We start from the raw sequence: 14,264 nt of genomic DNA, 5'->3' as shown, positions 1-14,264 counted from the left end.
AGTGAAATGACGCAAAATCAATCGCAAATAAAATTTCAATTCATTTTCTCTTTTTATTGTCGTAATTAATAAATAAAATAATAATCAATAAATCGACCATTAATCAATTAAAAAATAGTGACTCGTGACTAGGTTAAGACTCACCGCTTGCAAAAAGATGTGTGTATGTGTGTTTTTTTTTGTGTATGGCCCGGTACAAACTACTGAGGGGCATAATTTTAATATAATTATTATCATAATAACTAAATATACATAATAACTAAAAATAGAGCGTAATGTCAAGCACAAAATAAATAAGCTTGACAAAGAGAACGGCAAAGTAATGGAAGGAAGGGAACTCGTAAAAATAAGACGAAGATAAAAATTAGTAGAATGAAAAAGCGGCGTGGAAATTGCATATGAAGAAGAAGGCAGAGTTAATTTTAAATTAACTAAATGTTCCATAAATGACAATTTCAACGATGACAATAATAATATTAATAATTATAATAATTTCATATTAAAATTGTCATATTGATATAGATAATAGTGAGTCTAATAATAATAATATAATAATATATTAATAATAATATAATAATAATACAATAATAATAGCAATATATAATAATGATAATAATAATAATAGTAATAATAATAATAGTGCACGTAGTAGCGATAATAATGGTGAAAAAATAAGAGTTAAATTATGTGCATTCGCTACTACTCGAATTATCCCTAATATTTTTATACCGTCTTGTAATTATCTACAGAAAGTTCTAGCGAAAAAATAAGGTCACAAGTAAGAGTATAGGGGCGTCGTCCTTGATTTCTCGCATGTTCGCGCGCGTGATCGCATGGTGCAGGTGAAATACATGTAAGTGACGTGCGTGTCGCGTGTCCGTAAGTCTGTACGTAAGATGGGGATCGGGGATTAATATAAACGAAGAAAAGGAAGCGCGGTTATGCAACCCTCTGGCGCACGTTTTCTTTACGCTACTTAAATCACGCCAATATCCGTCTCTTTTTCGCTTTAAAAGTTCTAATATTTATATAATTATCGGCGCACGATTATATAGCATTTCACTCTTTTAGCTTTGTTTTCTTTTCTTTTTTTTTGGACTTGCAACACTACAGTTTGAATGCCGCCGGCGCACGATTCTCATACATTGCATCCGACCTGCAACTTCGTCGCCCGTACTACTCCTAATCTCGTCACTACGACTAGCCTAATCTCGTTTATACAATCAACCATTAATAAAAACAGCTATATATATTGACCCGTGCACCGATCCTCTCAATGCAACATATGCATTCTCGACAAACGTACTCTTTATCGACTCGACAAGTAATGTTCAGCGAGCGAAAAAAAAAAGAAAAAATGCGGAAAAACAAAAAAAACGGAGGAATCTCTTCCTCGGCAGATAGGAACAGGTTCTTTGTGCGGAAATTGCTATGAGCGGTCGCTCAATTACTCATACGACGTTACGCATTTGATTCTCGTGAAGTCGATTCTTTGGTATCGATGTGTGCACGATCGTTTCATCGTGCCGTTTCTTATATGATTCTCTCACGCGGTGTAATTTAATAGCTAAGCATTTTCACGTCGATCTCGAACCTGGTTGATCAGTTATATGCGGTAAAACGAAATTATTTATAATATAAGGAAAGATTGATATCTATTTTGGTAACGGATAGCATCGAGGTGAACCTCGTACTTTTAAATAATGCATCGAAGATTTTACTTTTCCTGAAAGAAAAAAAGAAAAAGCATGTATATGCAACAAAAATGCCTTCTTATCGAAGTATGAATTGCCATTATGGTGTTCATTCGGCGATAAGAAGTTTTTCAGAATTTTATCAGAGAGTATCGATCTTCGCAAAACCGAAGTTACTTGCAGAGTTCAAAATAGAATTATCCGAAATAGTCTTAGCGCAAGGTTTTCTCCTCATCCACAAATATTTCTCTACAGAAACGATGCAGGACAAAAAGCTGCTCGTCCTGCATTGCTTCTGGTCGACGAAGATTCTCCTTCCAGGTCTCGTTTGAACCAGAAGAGGAATCGCCGTGCGATGTTCAGACTTAGTCAATCTTTGGATATGCTCGCAAACGTTTCAAAAGTTTTCATTTTTCTCTGTGAGTATAACCCCAGCAGTGTCATCGTCTTTAAATCCCTATTCTTATCGTGTGATGTAAAATTAGGCGGTAACGAAGTAATTACTCTACGTTACAAACAGATCGGACAAAATCGACGCTAAAAGCTATTCTCGCCATTCGTTGACCACGCATTCGTCGTGCTTCTTCGTCTCGTTCCAGGAATCACCTTCTCGTGCTCGTTCAGTTGAAACAAGAGGAACGTCGATGAGCGTTCGACACTTTGGCGACTGTCGAGTTTCGTCAGCCGTAGATTCGCAGTATTTTTTTAATGGACGTATGTCTATGTATGTGTATGTTCGTGTGCACATGTGTATGCGTACGTTTCTTCTGTCTTTCCTGTTTGATTCGTGATTCAGTCACAGCCTGATCCTTCGTTGGCATCTTGACGTCAACCTCGGACGTCGATGGTGCCTCTGTTTCTTGGCTTTGTCCATGTCTCCTCTCCCTTCCTAGCCCTCGTTCGTTTTGCGATATGTTATTTAAGGATACCTGAACACGCACTACGTGAAGGACGTGTACCTCCTGGCGGATGCAATCCTCCCTCGTTGGTCGTTCCTGATTATCGGGAGCCGACGAGCGCGGGCGAGCCCGCGCACCACGAAGAGCAAGAGCCACGCGACCTCCTGATTCATTCGAGCTGCTCCAGGAAGTTCGGGCTCTTGAAGTACTCCGGCACTGGATCGTCCAACCTCGAAATCACCTTGTAGATGGACTTCTTCCAGCTTTGCTCGGAGTCCTTACCGCCCTGAATCGCCTTGAAAAACTCTTTTAACGTTTGTTCCACAACGTACCTAAAGTTGCTGGGTACCTGAAAATTCCACGCCACTGTTAGCTGTCGCAGTTACAGATAGCAAAGTACATATTGGTTTTACGACCCGAATATTTTTATAACAAGAAACATCACTGTGAATGTCACAACGTATGATATTCCGCATAATGAAATTTTATGAAAAATGTAATCCTTTAAATTTTCAACATATACTTTTTTTATCTTTGATTCGTTTTTCTCTAAATCTATTTTCATATAAATACGAGAAAAGCATAATATTACATAATTTATTAAAATAATACTAAATTAACTATTAATTGAAGGGCTGCAATAGAAATATTATATACAATTTAAGAATCTGAGAAAACTAATGTAAATTAATTTTTTTCAATGTTGAGATTGATTCATTTAGTTTGTTAAAGGAAATTAAATATCTAACACATATTATGTGCATTGAACCTTTCAACTAATAGTGTTATAAGTATAGAATTTCATTTCAGTATTAATCAGGCAATAAATATCTTGAGCATATACTTTTTATGATAAAACGTGCAAACACAATTATAGTTACAGTGAATCACAAAGACGCACGTGAAATATTTTATGTAAACGTACAATAGATAATACTAACACCGAAAGCTTAATTTTATAAAACCAATCGATCGATAATCCGACGTCTGATCTCTATGTAGCGATGATATATACATGCTCGTCTTTTCTCGCGATTTGTGAAATAATATCGGTAGAAAAATAAAATAAAATGTAGCGTGTGCGTGTTCGTGTTGCGCACCTGGGGACCCCATACCTCAATGTGGTTATTACGGTTGTAGTGAAGGTTGAGAACTCGATAGATTTCGGAGTCGCCACCGACTCGGAGATCCTCGGAGTTCTTCACGCCCTCCGAAACTGCTTGTCTCGCGTATTTCTCCATTTGGATATAGTAGAACTCCCTGAAACAAAATTTAAAAAAAAGGCACACTGTTAGACAATGCAGATTGTTTTGTTAGTCCGCAGAAATGCATTAATACTTAATAAATAAATACTTAATAAAATTTAAATATTTATGTATAATACGATTTGGTATGGATTAATATGAGTTTTAGTATAATGGCCTAATGTGCGAGGTTGTCAATTAATAATAAATCTTTCTACGTCATCGCGGTTGATTCTTGTCTCGCCTGGTTTCTCCGCGACAGACAGTAACGACGCTAATGCGTCATCGATAATTAATTAAAGATCGATGCTAACATTGGTCTGACGTAAGCGGAAGAAGATGAAAAAAAAAGGAAGGGAACGACGCACATGGAGAGCTCTATGCAAAGCTCTCTTCGACGTTAAGCGGACAGACGCAAAGAAACGATGAAAAACCTATCGCGTCAGCCACACTAAAGACATGATGCTCTCGCAATTCTAGCCAGTGACGTATAATCAACGCAAAATTACGCAATCTCCTTTCGTTCAGTCTGCGGCAGGAAAAATCGTTCGTTTCGGAGTTACCTTTACGTTCATTAATTAATGTGTAACAACAAACGTGACTCGTTAATTGATGTATAATTGATATAGGAACGGCGATCCGAGCTTTCGAACGAGAAAACAAACGCGAAGGGTAGCCCTCCTTGCAAACAACGCGCGTGGAAGGAGAAGAAAAATATAAAAAATACGAATGCACTGTATGCGCCGAGGAAAATTATTAATACCAAGTTCAGACCATTTTTTCCCCAGATATTTACCGTCGTTTTGAATTCCGTTTGTAAGTTTTCGAAACGCTTTCATTAAATTTCGAGTTTGCAATTACATTGCTTTTGTATGTAATATTTTTAATATATCTTATACATTATAAATGCGGCTAGAAAAGTGCACAATCTAAGTTTCTTAAAACGCGATCTACGTCAACGATTTTTCATGCTTTGTCATTGATTCTTTGCTTCTGGATAAAATTCATCTTCAGACGCATATTAGTATCAGGCGAGTATTTTTCATAGAATCAGTAGCGCAGTTGTTGGACGGATCCCTTGGGGATGCAAAAGTGAAACGGTTCAACGAGAGAGCGTGATTTGTATAAGTCATCATCGTTGAATACTCAACAACGTAAAGCTGCAACTGCTCGCTTAGCGTTCATTGAGAGTAATTTTTAATATTGCTTTCGCCTGACGGATTGAGACCTTATTTGTTAAAGAAAATAGCAACAAATAGGACAATAGGATGTTTAAATTAGGAGAATATTTTTCAACCATGTCAAGCCATTCAAATTTCCGTACTTGCTCATGAAATCATAACTGGTCTATTTTCATACCAAGATAGACATCGTTTTTTTATTTGTCATGCTTGGAGATTGGGGAAGGTCAGGAACCTTTCTCCTGTCGAAGAAAACAACGCGTTCTTCCGGAACGTTCATTCTATTCAAAGCCGCTGAAAGAAAGAAACGGCGCGGTAGACGAGCGGAGAAATAAGGGAAAGACTCTCTTCGTTCGATCATTCCGAATTGGTTTTACTGCCAATTAAGATAATTTTGTGTGCTCTTATCAGCAGTCAGCCGGAGAAAGTTACGTACGCGAGAAGAATCGGTTTTCCATCATCCATTCGCGCATACCATCCCTCTTCATCTCTTCAAGCCATCATCGACACCACCCATCGGTAAGCCGCCCCGACTTCGCTCTATACATGTGTTACCTGCGTCTATAATCCTTACTCAACCACCCATCGACCGCATTCAAGCTCGTCGGATCGCCAAGTATAGGCGGAATGTGGCGGAGGTAGTGGTAGACTGCGTCGCTTACGTATCTACGTTAACGTCGTATATTCTGGCGCATACGCGATATACTTATATACGTGCGACACACGTATCTACGAAGTGCCTAATTAAAACAGACACCCGCGGAGACACAGAGAGAGCGGGACGAGAGACGAGACTGGCCGCATAATGGGATGCGCGAGGGCGTGAAGGAGACGACGTTAGTTCCGTAGTCTGTTTGACAAAAAGCCCGAGTGCTAGAATTGCCACTCTTCGACTACCAAGTGCAGAGGATAAGAGCAACGGTGAGCGAAAGAGAAACCCGACGGCAAGAGGGAAAGATAAGATGGATAGTGCAGATGACGGGGGAGGGCAGGCGAACGAGTGAGCGAGAGCGTATACTAGAGGGTGAGCTGCGGGATCATTCATTATAGTATTGTATAATTAGGATAATAATAAGCTCTCTTCAGGCTTTTCGCGCGCTCCATTGCGATGGGGCGATTCTCAAGTAAAAAAGAAAAAGAGAGAGTGAGAAAGAAAAATAGCAGAAAAGAAAATATCGATAAGAAGAGAGAGAGAAAGGAAGAAGGCACAAATCTTTGTAAAGGCGTTAATTATTAGTGTTTAATTGCGATGCGCTTCATCGACCAAAAAGAAATTAAGAGCATGTGGATATCGCTTCTACATTCCAGATTCTTCGAAACAAATATTTCCATTTGATCTCTTATTTTTTCTCTCTCTCTCTCTCTCTTTTCTGTCTCTTTTATCTTCTTGTTTCATTTTTTCATTTATTGAAATAATTTAAACTAATTTAAAGCAAACTGTATTCACAACATTTGAGATTTCTTTGTTATATATTTATATTCAGAAGTTTTTTTTTGAGATATTTTATCTGAGATATGGTATTTAATTGAATAAGTTACGCTTCACTCTTACGCTTTAAAATGTATTTTACCTTAAATGTGAGAGAAAGAGAAGGAGACAGGAAAATGGACATAGAGGTGTCACGTATTGAGGCAGTTAATGGTAACAACGTTTGTCGACGCGATGCCTCCTTCAACCGCGATCTTCATCGTTGTCAGTCGCTTTTTCAACGCGCCGCTTTTATGATGCGTTGCTCCACGCATATGCGAAAGCACCAATTAAAAGGGGAACTCCCGACCACTCGAAAGTTTGTTTTTTACGACCGCATCATTCCGTAATCATTCGGTCTATTCGCAATAAAGAGTATATACGGGTCAACATATGAAAAAAATTAAATTAGAAACAATCGATAATTCTCACGATATTTTAGAAAATATAGTGAAACTTATTTCTTTTCAGATGAAAAGAATCGATGAATTAAAAAGCATTACATTCGTTATAGATTGAGCGAGAAATTTTGCTAGAAATATAATACAGAAACTGCTTGGCCATAAAGCACAGTCATATTTTATTGCAAAGAGATGTTTTTTTTTTAAAATGCTGAAATCCGAACGTTGCACTACACAAATTTGGAAATTAAATCTCTATTTTTTAAAATCTTCTAAATGTCAAAGATGAAAAGGATGGAAAAACAAGAGATATATTTTATTCTAAGCGAGAACAAGATTTGCATCGCGACTTTAAGAAATAGGGCGGGCAAAGACGCGGCGAGAAGTCGTACGCCTTCTGTCGGTTTGCAATATACATTGCGGCGCGCGTCTTCTCGCCTTACAATCTCCCTCTTTTCGATCTCTATTCAAGGAACGTGCTTCTTAAGCCACCGAACCAGCCAGCCAAGCCCCTTTTAACGGTTATAACCAAGTCGGTAGACCTTCGACAATAGCGCCGCAGCCCTTGAAGACGCGACTTGACGCCGAACGTTTGAATCCCTAACCATCACGGTTTTCTTGGTGAAACTTTCCCACGGCATTCCCCCTTACAAACGCTGGAAGAAACTTACGAGTCTATTCGCTATTGGCAAAAATCCGTAAAGCAAAGATTCTAAAAGATTCTAAAAGACTCCTTTTCCATACGATTCTCAACGATCTATAATTTCTATTATACAATTTGTAAAGTTATCAGCAGTTACCTTGAATATTATTAATAAATATGTTAAGTTAACGCGTCGTACATGTACGATTATTTTGCGCGTATAACTGACGTTGTCAGCTGATAAAGTAATCATCGGCCGTAACCACATCGCCGGCTGCAAGCAGCGGAAGAAGCCGTTAAAGAATTCGAGAGGAACTACCGTCGTCTACCGGCGCTCACGCTCTACTTTATCGCCGCGACGCGAGACAGGAGGTCACGAGGCGTGAAAGTGCGTGTAACGAGAGAGCATTAAGCGTCCGCGCGTTAGAATTCGCGCGCGAGCGCGTCCATGCGCGGGTGGCCGCGCGTGGTAGATGCGTGTCGCGTCTTCTCGCTCGTGCGTCGATGAGCGTGGCGCGGATGGATGAGCGACTACGCGCGTTTGCCCGCTGGGGCGTAAGCGTCCATTCAGAGGGCGCGTTCAAAAAGGTGTCGCGCAGGGTCTTGATGTTGCATCGCTCGCGTACACCCTTCTTAATTAGTAATTAACGCTTTAATGCTGACTGCACTCAAACCCGCGTCCGCGCCGGTCTTGACTTTAAAGCCTTCGTCGATGTCAGGGGGAGACACCGCGGAAGAGCACGTCACGGAAAATCGTGCAACTAAAACGTAAATCGATAAATGATTATCACTTATACACACCGTTCTTCGATAAACGCGATGCAGAGTTCTAAGGATCATCAAATACATCGATCGCTGCGCCAAAGCTATCCCGCATCGTTTTTCAAACAATGGTACTTAACATGTTTGATGATGATCGAACGATTAGCGAAATTGCTTACGAGGGTAAATCACTTCATCGCTATTGTGCGTATCTCGCGTTGATGTTTCATATCGTTATGTTGCCTTTATAATAGATCTCACATTGATTTTATGTATTCTATAGTGAAAGAGTTAACAAATAAATACCCTCGATACTTTACATTGTTATTTTCATCGGTATACGTGATTTCAATGTTACTCCGCAATCGCGCGTGATGAAAGTGGCGCCACTACTTGGGGAAGATCTTGCCTATTCTCGCCGGCGGACACGCGTGTCCACGTCCCGCACCACGTGCATCGTCACCCCGTCGGCTAAGCCGTCTTTTTTTCATGAGCAAGTTTCCTAAGCCTGCGAGACAATCGGTCGGCGATCGTACGGCAGATGTGCCCCCGACAATAAGCTTCTGGGCCCTCGCCCTTCATAAAAGAGGGAACTCGAAGAACGATGGCACGGGAAGGGAGACCAGAGGGGACAGGCGGGTACGAGCACGGGGGTTCTACGACTGCGAGGTACGACGGTATCGAAGGTTCCGCGTGCCGCACGCGCCGATCTTACAATGCACACTTCTCATGTGCCCCTTGCTTTTCGACTGCCCGGCCCCTTCTCATCTCTTCTCCCCTTGCATCTGGCTTGCCTTAGACTCGTTCCCTATTTCATCCCTGGCAATTTCTATCTTTCTCTTTCCCAGCTGGTCTATGTTCTTTCCCCGTGCCCCCAGGAGGGGTGCAAAGAATCGGTAGAGACAGATAGACGGATAATTTTGTCAGCTACGCGCGCACTTCTGGACGTATAAATCCGTCGCGCGTACAGGACTAAATTCATTATGCAAAGACCGCGAATAATAAGAAGAATCACAGTCTGTCGTAGGGTACGGTCTCGCTCGCTCAGATGAAAGAAACGAATATTACATTTCATTATAATAACAAAAGGTCAATAGTCGGACGCGATAAAAATCTGAAAAAATAAACTATACTTTTCGTCTTCGATTTTGATAAAATAATTAAGAAGTTTAAAACAAATTGCTGGCGAATCAAATGCATGTTCAATTTTCACGAAATGCCGCGCATTTCGTCTCAACGAAGAAGATTCCAACATGGAAAAATAAGGGGAACGTAACCACATTTCTTGCACTTATGGCAACGAGTGAACCCCTTGGCGCGAAGTTTAGGCCGATCGCCCCCTTCAAAATGGAAGAGAAACAAAGAAGAAGAGAAAGAGTAGGAGCTATACGGCTTTGCAGGGGTGTACCGTTCGACCAGGTTGAGGTAGGGATGGTTTTTCAAAGCTACGCGAGGAGTAAGAGAGAGACGAGCTCCTAGGGTCGGCGCACAGGCCGAAGCGAACGAGGACGAGGGATGCGGAGGAGAGCGGTAGCTTGGACGAGGGGGCGGGGGCAGCTGCTTTGAGCGGTTTCACTCTTCAATGGTCCCGGACTATCCCTCCTTCTGCTACCGTGCCGTACACCCCTGTCCCCTTCTTCGCCTCATCCGTTCATCGCCCGCGATTCGCGTCCTCGTCGCACTTCGGCATCGGCCAAGCATTTTTTTATTCGATCGATTCTCCCTCCCGGCGGCCGTGCTAGCGTTGCACTACCCATTTGCTGCACTATGCATGTGCATCCTCGCGTGCATAAGGTGCGAAGGCTGGACTGGACTAAACTCGACTGGACTGGACTAGACTATTTGGATACACGACAGCCCAAAGAGGCCGAGCTCTAACGTGCCGTGGTCTAACATGTTCCAATGTAATGGGAAGCAACGTTGGACACCTCGTGACCAAGCTCGTGTGTTAAATTTTATCTCGGCTGGTCGCCTGGACGCCCTAGAAAATTCTAAATTTTTGCTAAACCCGATAAATAAAAAATAACTTCAAGGAAGTAGGAAAACGTTATAGAAATACATTCAATGTTTGTGATTTGTACTTAGTACATCTTATTTACAATAAAATATCGTTTATCGATGCATAATAATCCGAAAAATAAGTGCATCATCTATTAGAGAGATGCGTAGGGGGTCTAAGATCGTACGTCAACGATGACTTGCTGGGATGACAATGAGGCAGTTAAGTCCTCACCACATCGGCTGAGTACACATGGCACACGAATAGTGAGACGCGCGAGTAGGGTGACGCGAGGAAGGACCGCGAGAAAAAGCGAAAAGGGAGGCAAAGTTAGGACGGACCCTTTGCACATACATGCACATACACATACGGGGTTTATACACCCACAGTACAGAGGCAACACACGACAGACACATACGGGACGTCGAGCGTAGGAGAAGGGTTGCCTAGGTTAGGGACTCGGAAAACATCCTTTGTCGAATACCCTACCGGGACCGCTCAACCGCCCAGCAACTCGTTCAACCCGCTGAGAAAAAATCAATAATTCTTTGTTGCCAAGTTTATCTCCTGTCATACCATGCTAAACTACATTACGAGTGCAGCGCGACTCCGAGAAGGGTGCAAGCGAGAAGACGAAGAGATTTTCGAAGAAATAAAACATTGATAATAATATTAATTTGATAATGATTTTTTTTATAAAACGCAAAAAATTGAAAGAAAAATGCAAAATTAATTATTACTACAATGTACAAATTAATTATTATTAGTCTAACATTTCTTCACGTTGTTGTATCTTTAGGATATCACTCCTGTTCTCAAATACTCAACGACTACTTTATACGTGGATATACGTTTTCTAACGTATCATTGATAATGATTATTAAATGATATGATGACGTACAATTTTGCCTTATGCCCGATAATCGTCATTGTATCGTCGGAAAATCGTTCACCTCCTTTTCTACAAAATCACGAGTCTGGTCGTACTTAAGAGCTATTTATATCTGCATGCGTGGACTTTATAAACTCGGGGAGAACAAAGGGAAAAAAGAACGTCGGCGGTGCGGCGAACAAATTAGCGTGGCGCTCGCATATGACCTACGGGGAAAGGGATCGATACTTCTTATTTGTTATCGACGCGTTGAAAATATAGAGATCGAAGGGTCGACGAAGGAGTGATTATATGTTTTACCATGTGAAATAGGCCCGATATTTCTAGCATTCAACCGGAAAATCTCGTAAAAATGTTTGTCTTTTCACGATCGCGGCGAGAAACGAGGTATTCCGCGCGATTCGATTTATAGAGGGCCATTAGGACGAGCCTGGTAGTTGATACGATTGAATGGGAGTAGGAGGGAAGAAAAGAATTAGATAAGGTAGAGAATAAGAGAGCTGGAGTACGACGGAGAGAGACGTGACGCTTTTAGGGGTGAGACTCATGGCAGTAGGGCAGTAGGTTAGCTAGGGACGATAGTCACCCTCCCAGCATCTCTAGTGTGTATAGTACGTTGGGTAACAGTAAATAGGATTTGCTAGACAACTGTCGACCACCGCGGAGAGAGGCTACTGTAAATATTCCATAGGATTACGTTTATGGCTCTTAAACGATCCCGGTCTGTCGAGTTCAGGTAAATGTAAGCGCAATCCCTTCGGACATTACAAAAGGCCACGCGTGTGCCAATTATGAGAATATACGTAAAATCACGTTATCAATGTTACACACGTATCATCGACGCCGTAATTATCATCAGAGAGAAATAAAATATTCGTATAAATTGCCTTTTGTGTTTTAATTATTCGGTGCGCACAGATACATGTCATATGCAAAGTTTCATGCGTACCTTCATCCGTCGGTTGTTTCCCCGCAGAAAGATACCGATAAACACATATATATATATGATGATATGTGTGTGCACACATCGATAATCGAAAGTGGTCTACGTTTTTCCTCGTTTCAATCGGGGTCGCTTCTCCTTTAGCTAGAGTTGTATTTCGACGGCCTATTTGTCGCCCGTATGTGTCACGCCACTAAGATAGTCGTGCTTGCTTACGTCGTTCGCCCGCATGCTTCCAGTGCACTCAGAAGGTGACTTGGTATATGGGCGATTTGCATACGATGCCAATAAGAGTACCGTTCGTTTGCGACGTATTGTTCGATACGATCGCACGAATTCTTCAAAAACGCGTGTCCGGCCCGTATCGATCTTACCGTCACCGACAAATTTCATATTATTTAGAATTCAAAACGCGTCATCGACATTACGTTTGGCTTTTTATCCGTAAGAAGCTGCAGGTTTTCAGCGACGATAAATGAATGATCGCGACGTGAATAATGCCTATTCCACCAGACTAACTTTAATTTCGATTCAACTTACTCTTCATCTTTTTTTAATTCTTAGAAATAGAAAAAGATGAAAAGTTAGTTGAACTAAGATTAAAATTTAAACTGCATTGGTAGAAATGGGCATAAATCGGATAAATAAATGACGATTGTAGATAGCTCCGCGAAAGACTGATCTTTCTTTTTTTTAGTTCGATGTTATCGTGTTCTCCCGTGCGTACCCTCTTTCGATTTAGAAAGTACTCGATCGTCGCCGACTGCTAGATAGAAACGAGAGAGTGGTGCCGGGAACCGACAATATCAAGGGAAGAGTAATATGCAGGGCCGAATACTGTTTGATCTGGCTCGGCGCCACGGTGTAAAGGACAGATGCAATTTGCCTGATATCGTTTTACTGACAAAAATATCGAATGACGTGGCGCCGGGAACCGTGACATCGACCCTTTCTCCCGTCTTCGAGATCGCGACGGATATTATCGGTCGATCCAACGAAATTTTTTGAATCTCCTTTTTTTGCACAAGACTTTTCCATTAATTCTGCGATTCTTTTTTTGTGAATTGACCATAAACGCGCGTTCAGCAATGTTTTCGCGTCTTCCATCGCTTCCTACGTCGATTCTCTTCCGCTCTCCTCAATATATATATTTTCAAATGTAAGCATATTACTTCATTATATATTAATTCTATTCTTTATTCGGATTTGATTAATTCACAAATGTAGTAAATAATTTATAATGCGATAAAATACTTAAAAATGGAGTTTATTTTTTTTTTCATATCTGTATTTACGTGACCCGAACAAAGATCACGCTTAAAACAAAAGAGCGAAAAACACAAATACCAATTTTTACATCGTAATCGTTTTATAGAATTATCGTCAGCATATCGCTCAACACGTAAATCGCTTTTTACATAAAATCGACACCCTCCGAGCTTTCGTTTCATTCGTCCACCCACATGACGCGTTCTCCTTTCGCGCATTTCCGATCGAACCGGTCGGCAATTAATTTTTCGAACGTTCGTAAGCGGACGATAAAAAAAAATGGCGAAGGGGGAAATACATTTGGCGCAGTCTGCAGCGAGGCGCCGTGGTCCCGGATGAGATTCAAAAAGAGACGGAGACGGTGAACGATGGCGGGAACAGGAGAGAAGTATGGAGAAGGAGCGAGGATGAGGGTTGAAGGACGAAGCGTCGGAGGCAGAGGAAGGACGAAAGCGCGTGAAAGAGGAGAAAGCCGAGGGTGGTGAACGGCGCATCGATGGAAGGGAACGAGCCGTGGACGCACGGAGGAGGCAAGCGGGGTTCGGTGAGGGGTAGGGATTTCAAACGAAATCAATTCGGAGTCGCTGTCCAGTCGAACGTTACCCTCGCGGCTGCCGGGGTAAATGTTGGCCGAAACAGTAATTTTACGCCCAGTCCCCGGTGATCGCGAACCCGTCGTTGCGCTACGAAACGTCACGGCCGATATCGGACTACCATCCGACGAAATTCATGCGTATTTCATAACCACCGTGTACGATTGCGAAGCCCACATCTCGATCAGTTGGATATTTTATGAAGTCGTCTTCCCATCAGTCGATGATAAAATCTCGACGCAAGAACAGTTGTTTACGTTTCTATCCCTGGACGCT

At 41.6% G+C, this 14,264-nt stretch overlaps 1 protein-coding gene across 1 annotated transcript in view; it reads right to left on the bottom strand.

Moving 5' to 3' along the window:
* Window positions 1-648: 648 nt before the first annotated feature.
* The window catches only part of LOC108731468 (homeobox protein prospero), a 30,554-nt gene continuing 16,938 nt past the window's right edge, over window positions 649-14,264 (bottom strand). The window contains exons 5-6 of the mRNA XM_018461816.1: window positions 3,709-3,853; window positions 649-2,942 (exon numbers count right to left, since the gene is read on the bottom strand). Coding sequence (XP_018317318.1) covers window positions 2,763-2,942; window positions 3,709-3,853 — 325 coding nt within the window. The 3' untranslated portion in view covers window positions 649-2,762. The remainder of the gene's footprint in view (window positions 2,943-3,708; window positions 3,854-14,264) is intronic.

Source organism: Mycetomoellerius zeteki, unplaced genomic scaffold (genome assembly GCF_001594055.1).
Source record: "Mycetomoellerius zeteki isolate Tzet28-1 unplaced genomic scaffold, Tzet1.0 scaffold128, whole genome shotgun sequence".
In the NCBI taxonomy this organism is placed as follows: domain Eukaryota; kingdom Metazoa; phylum Arthropoda; class Insecta; order Hymenoptera; family Formicidae; genus Mycetomoellerius; species Mycetomoellerius zeteki.
Note: the sequence above shows the minus strand (reverse complement) of the source record. Positions and strands in the feature narration are given on the sequence as shown.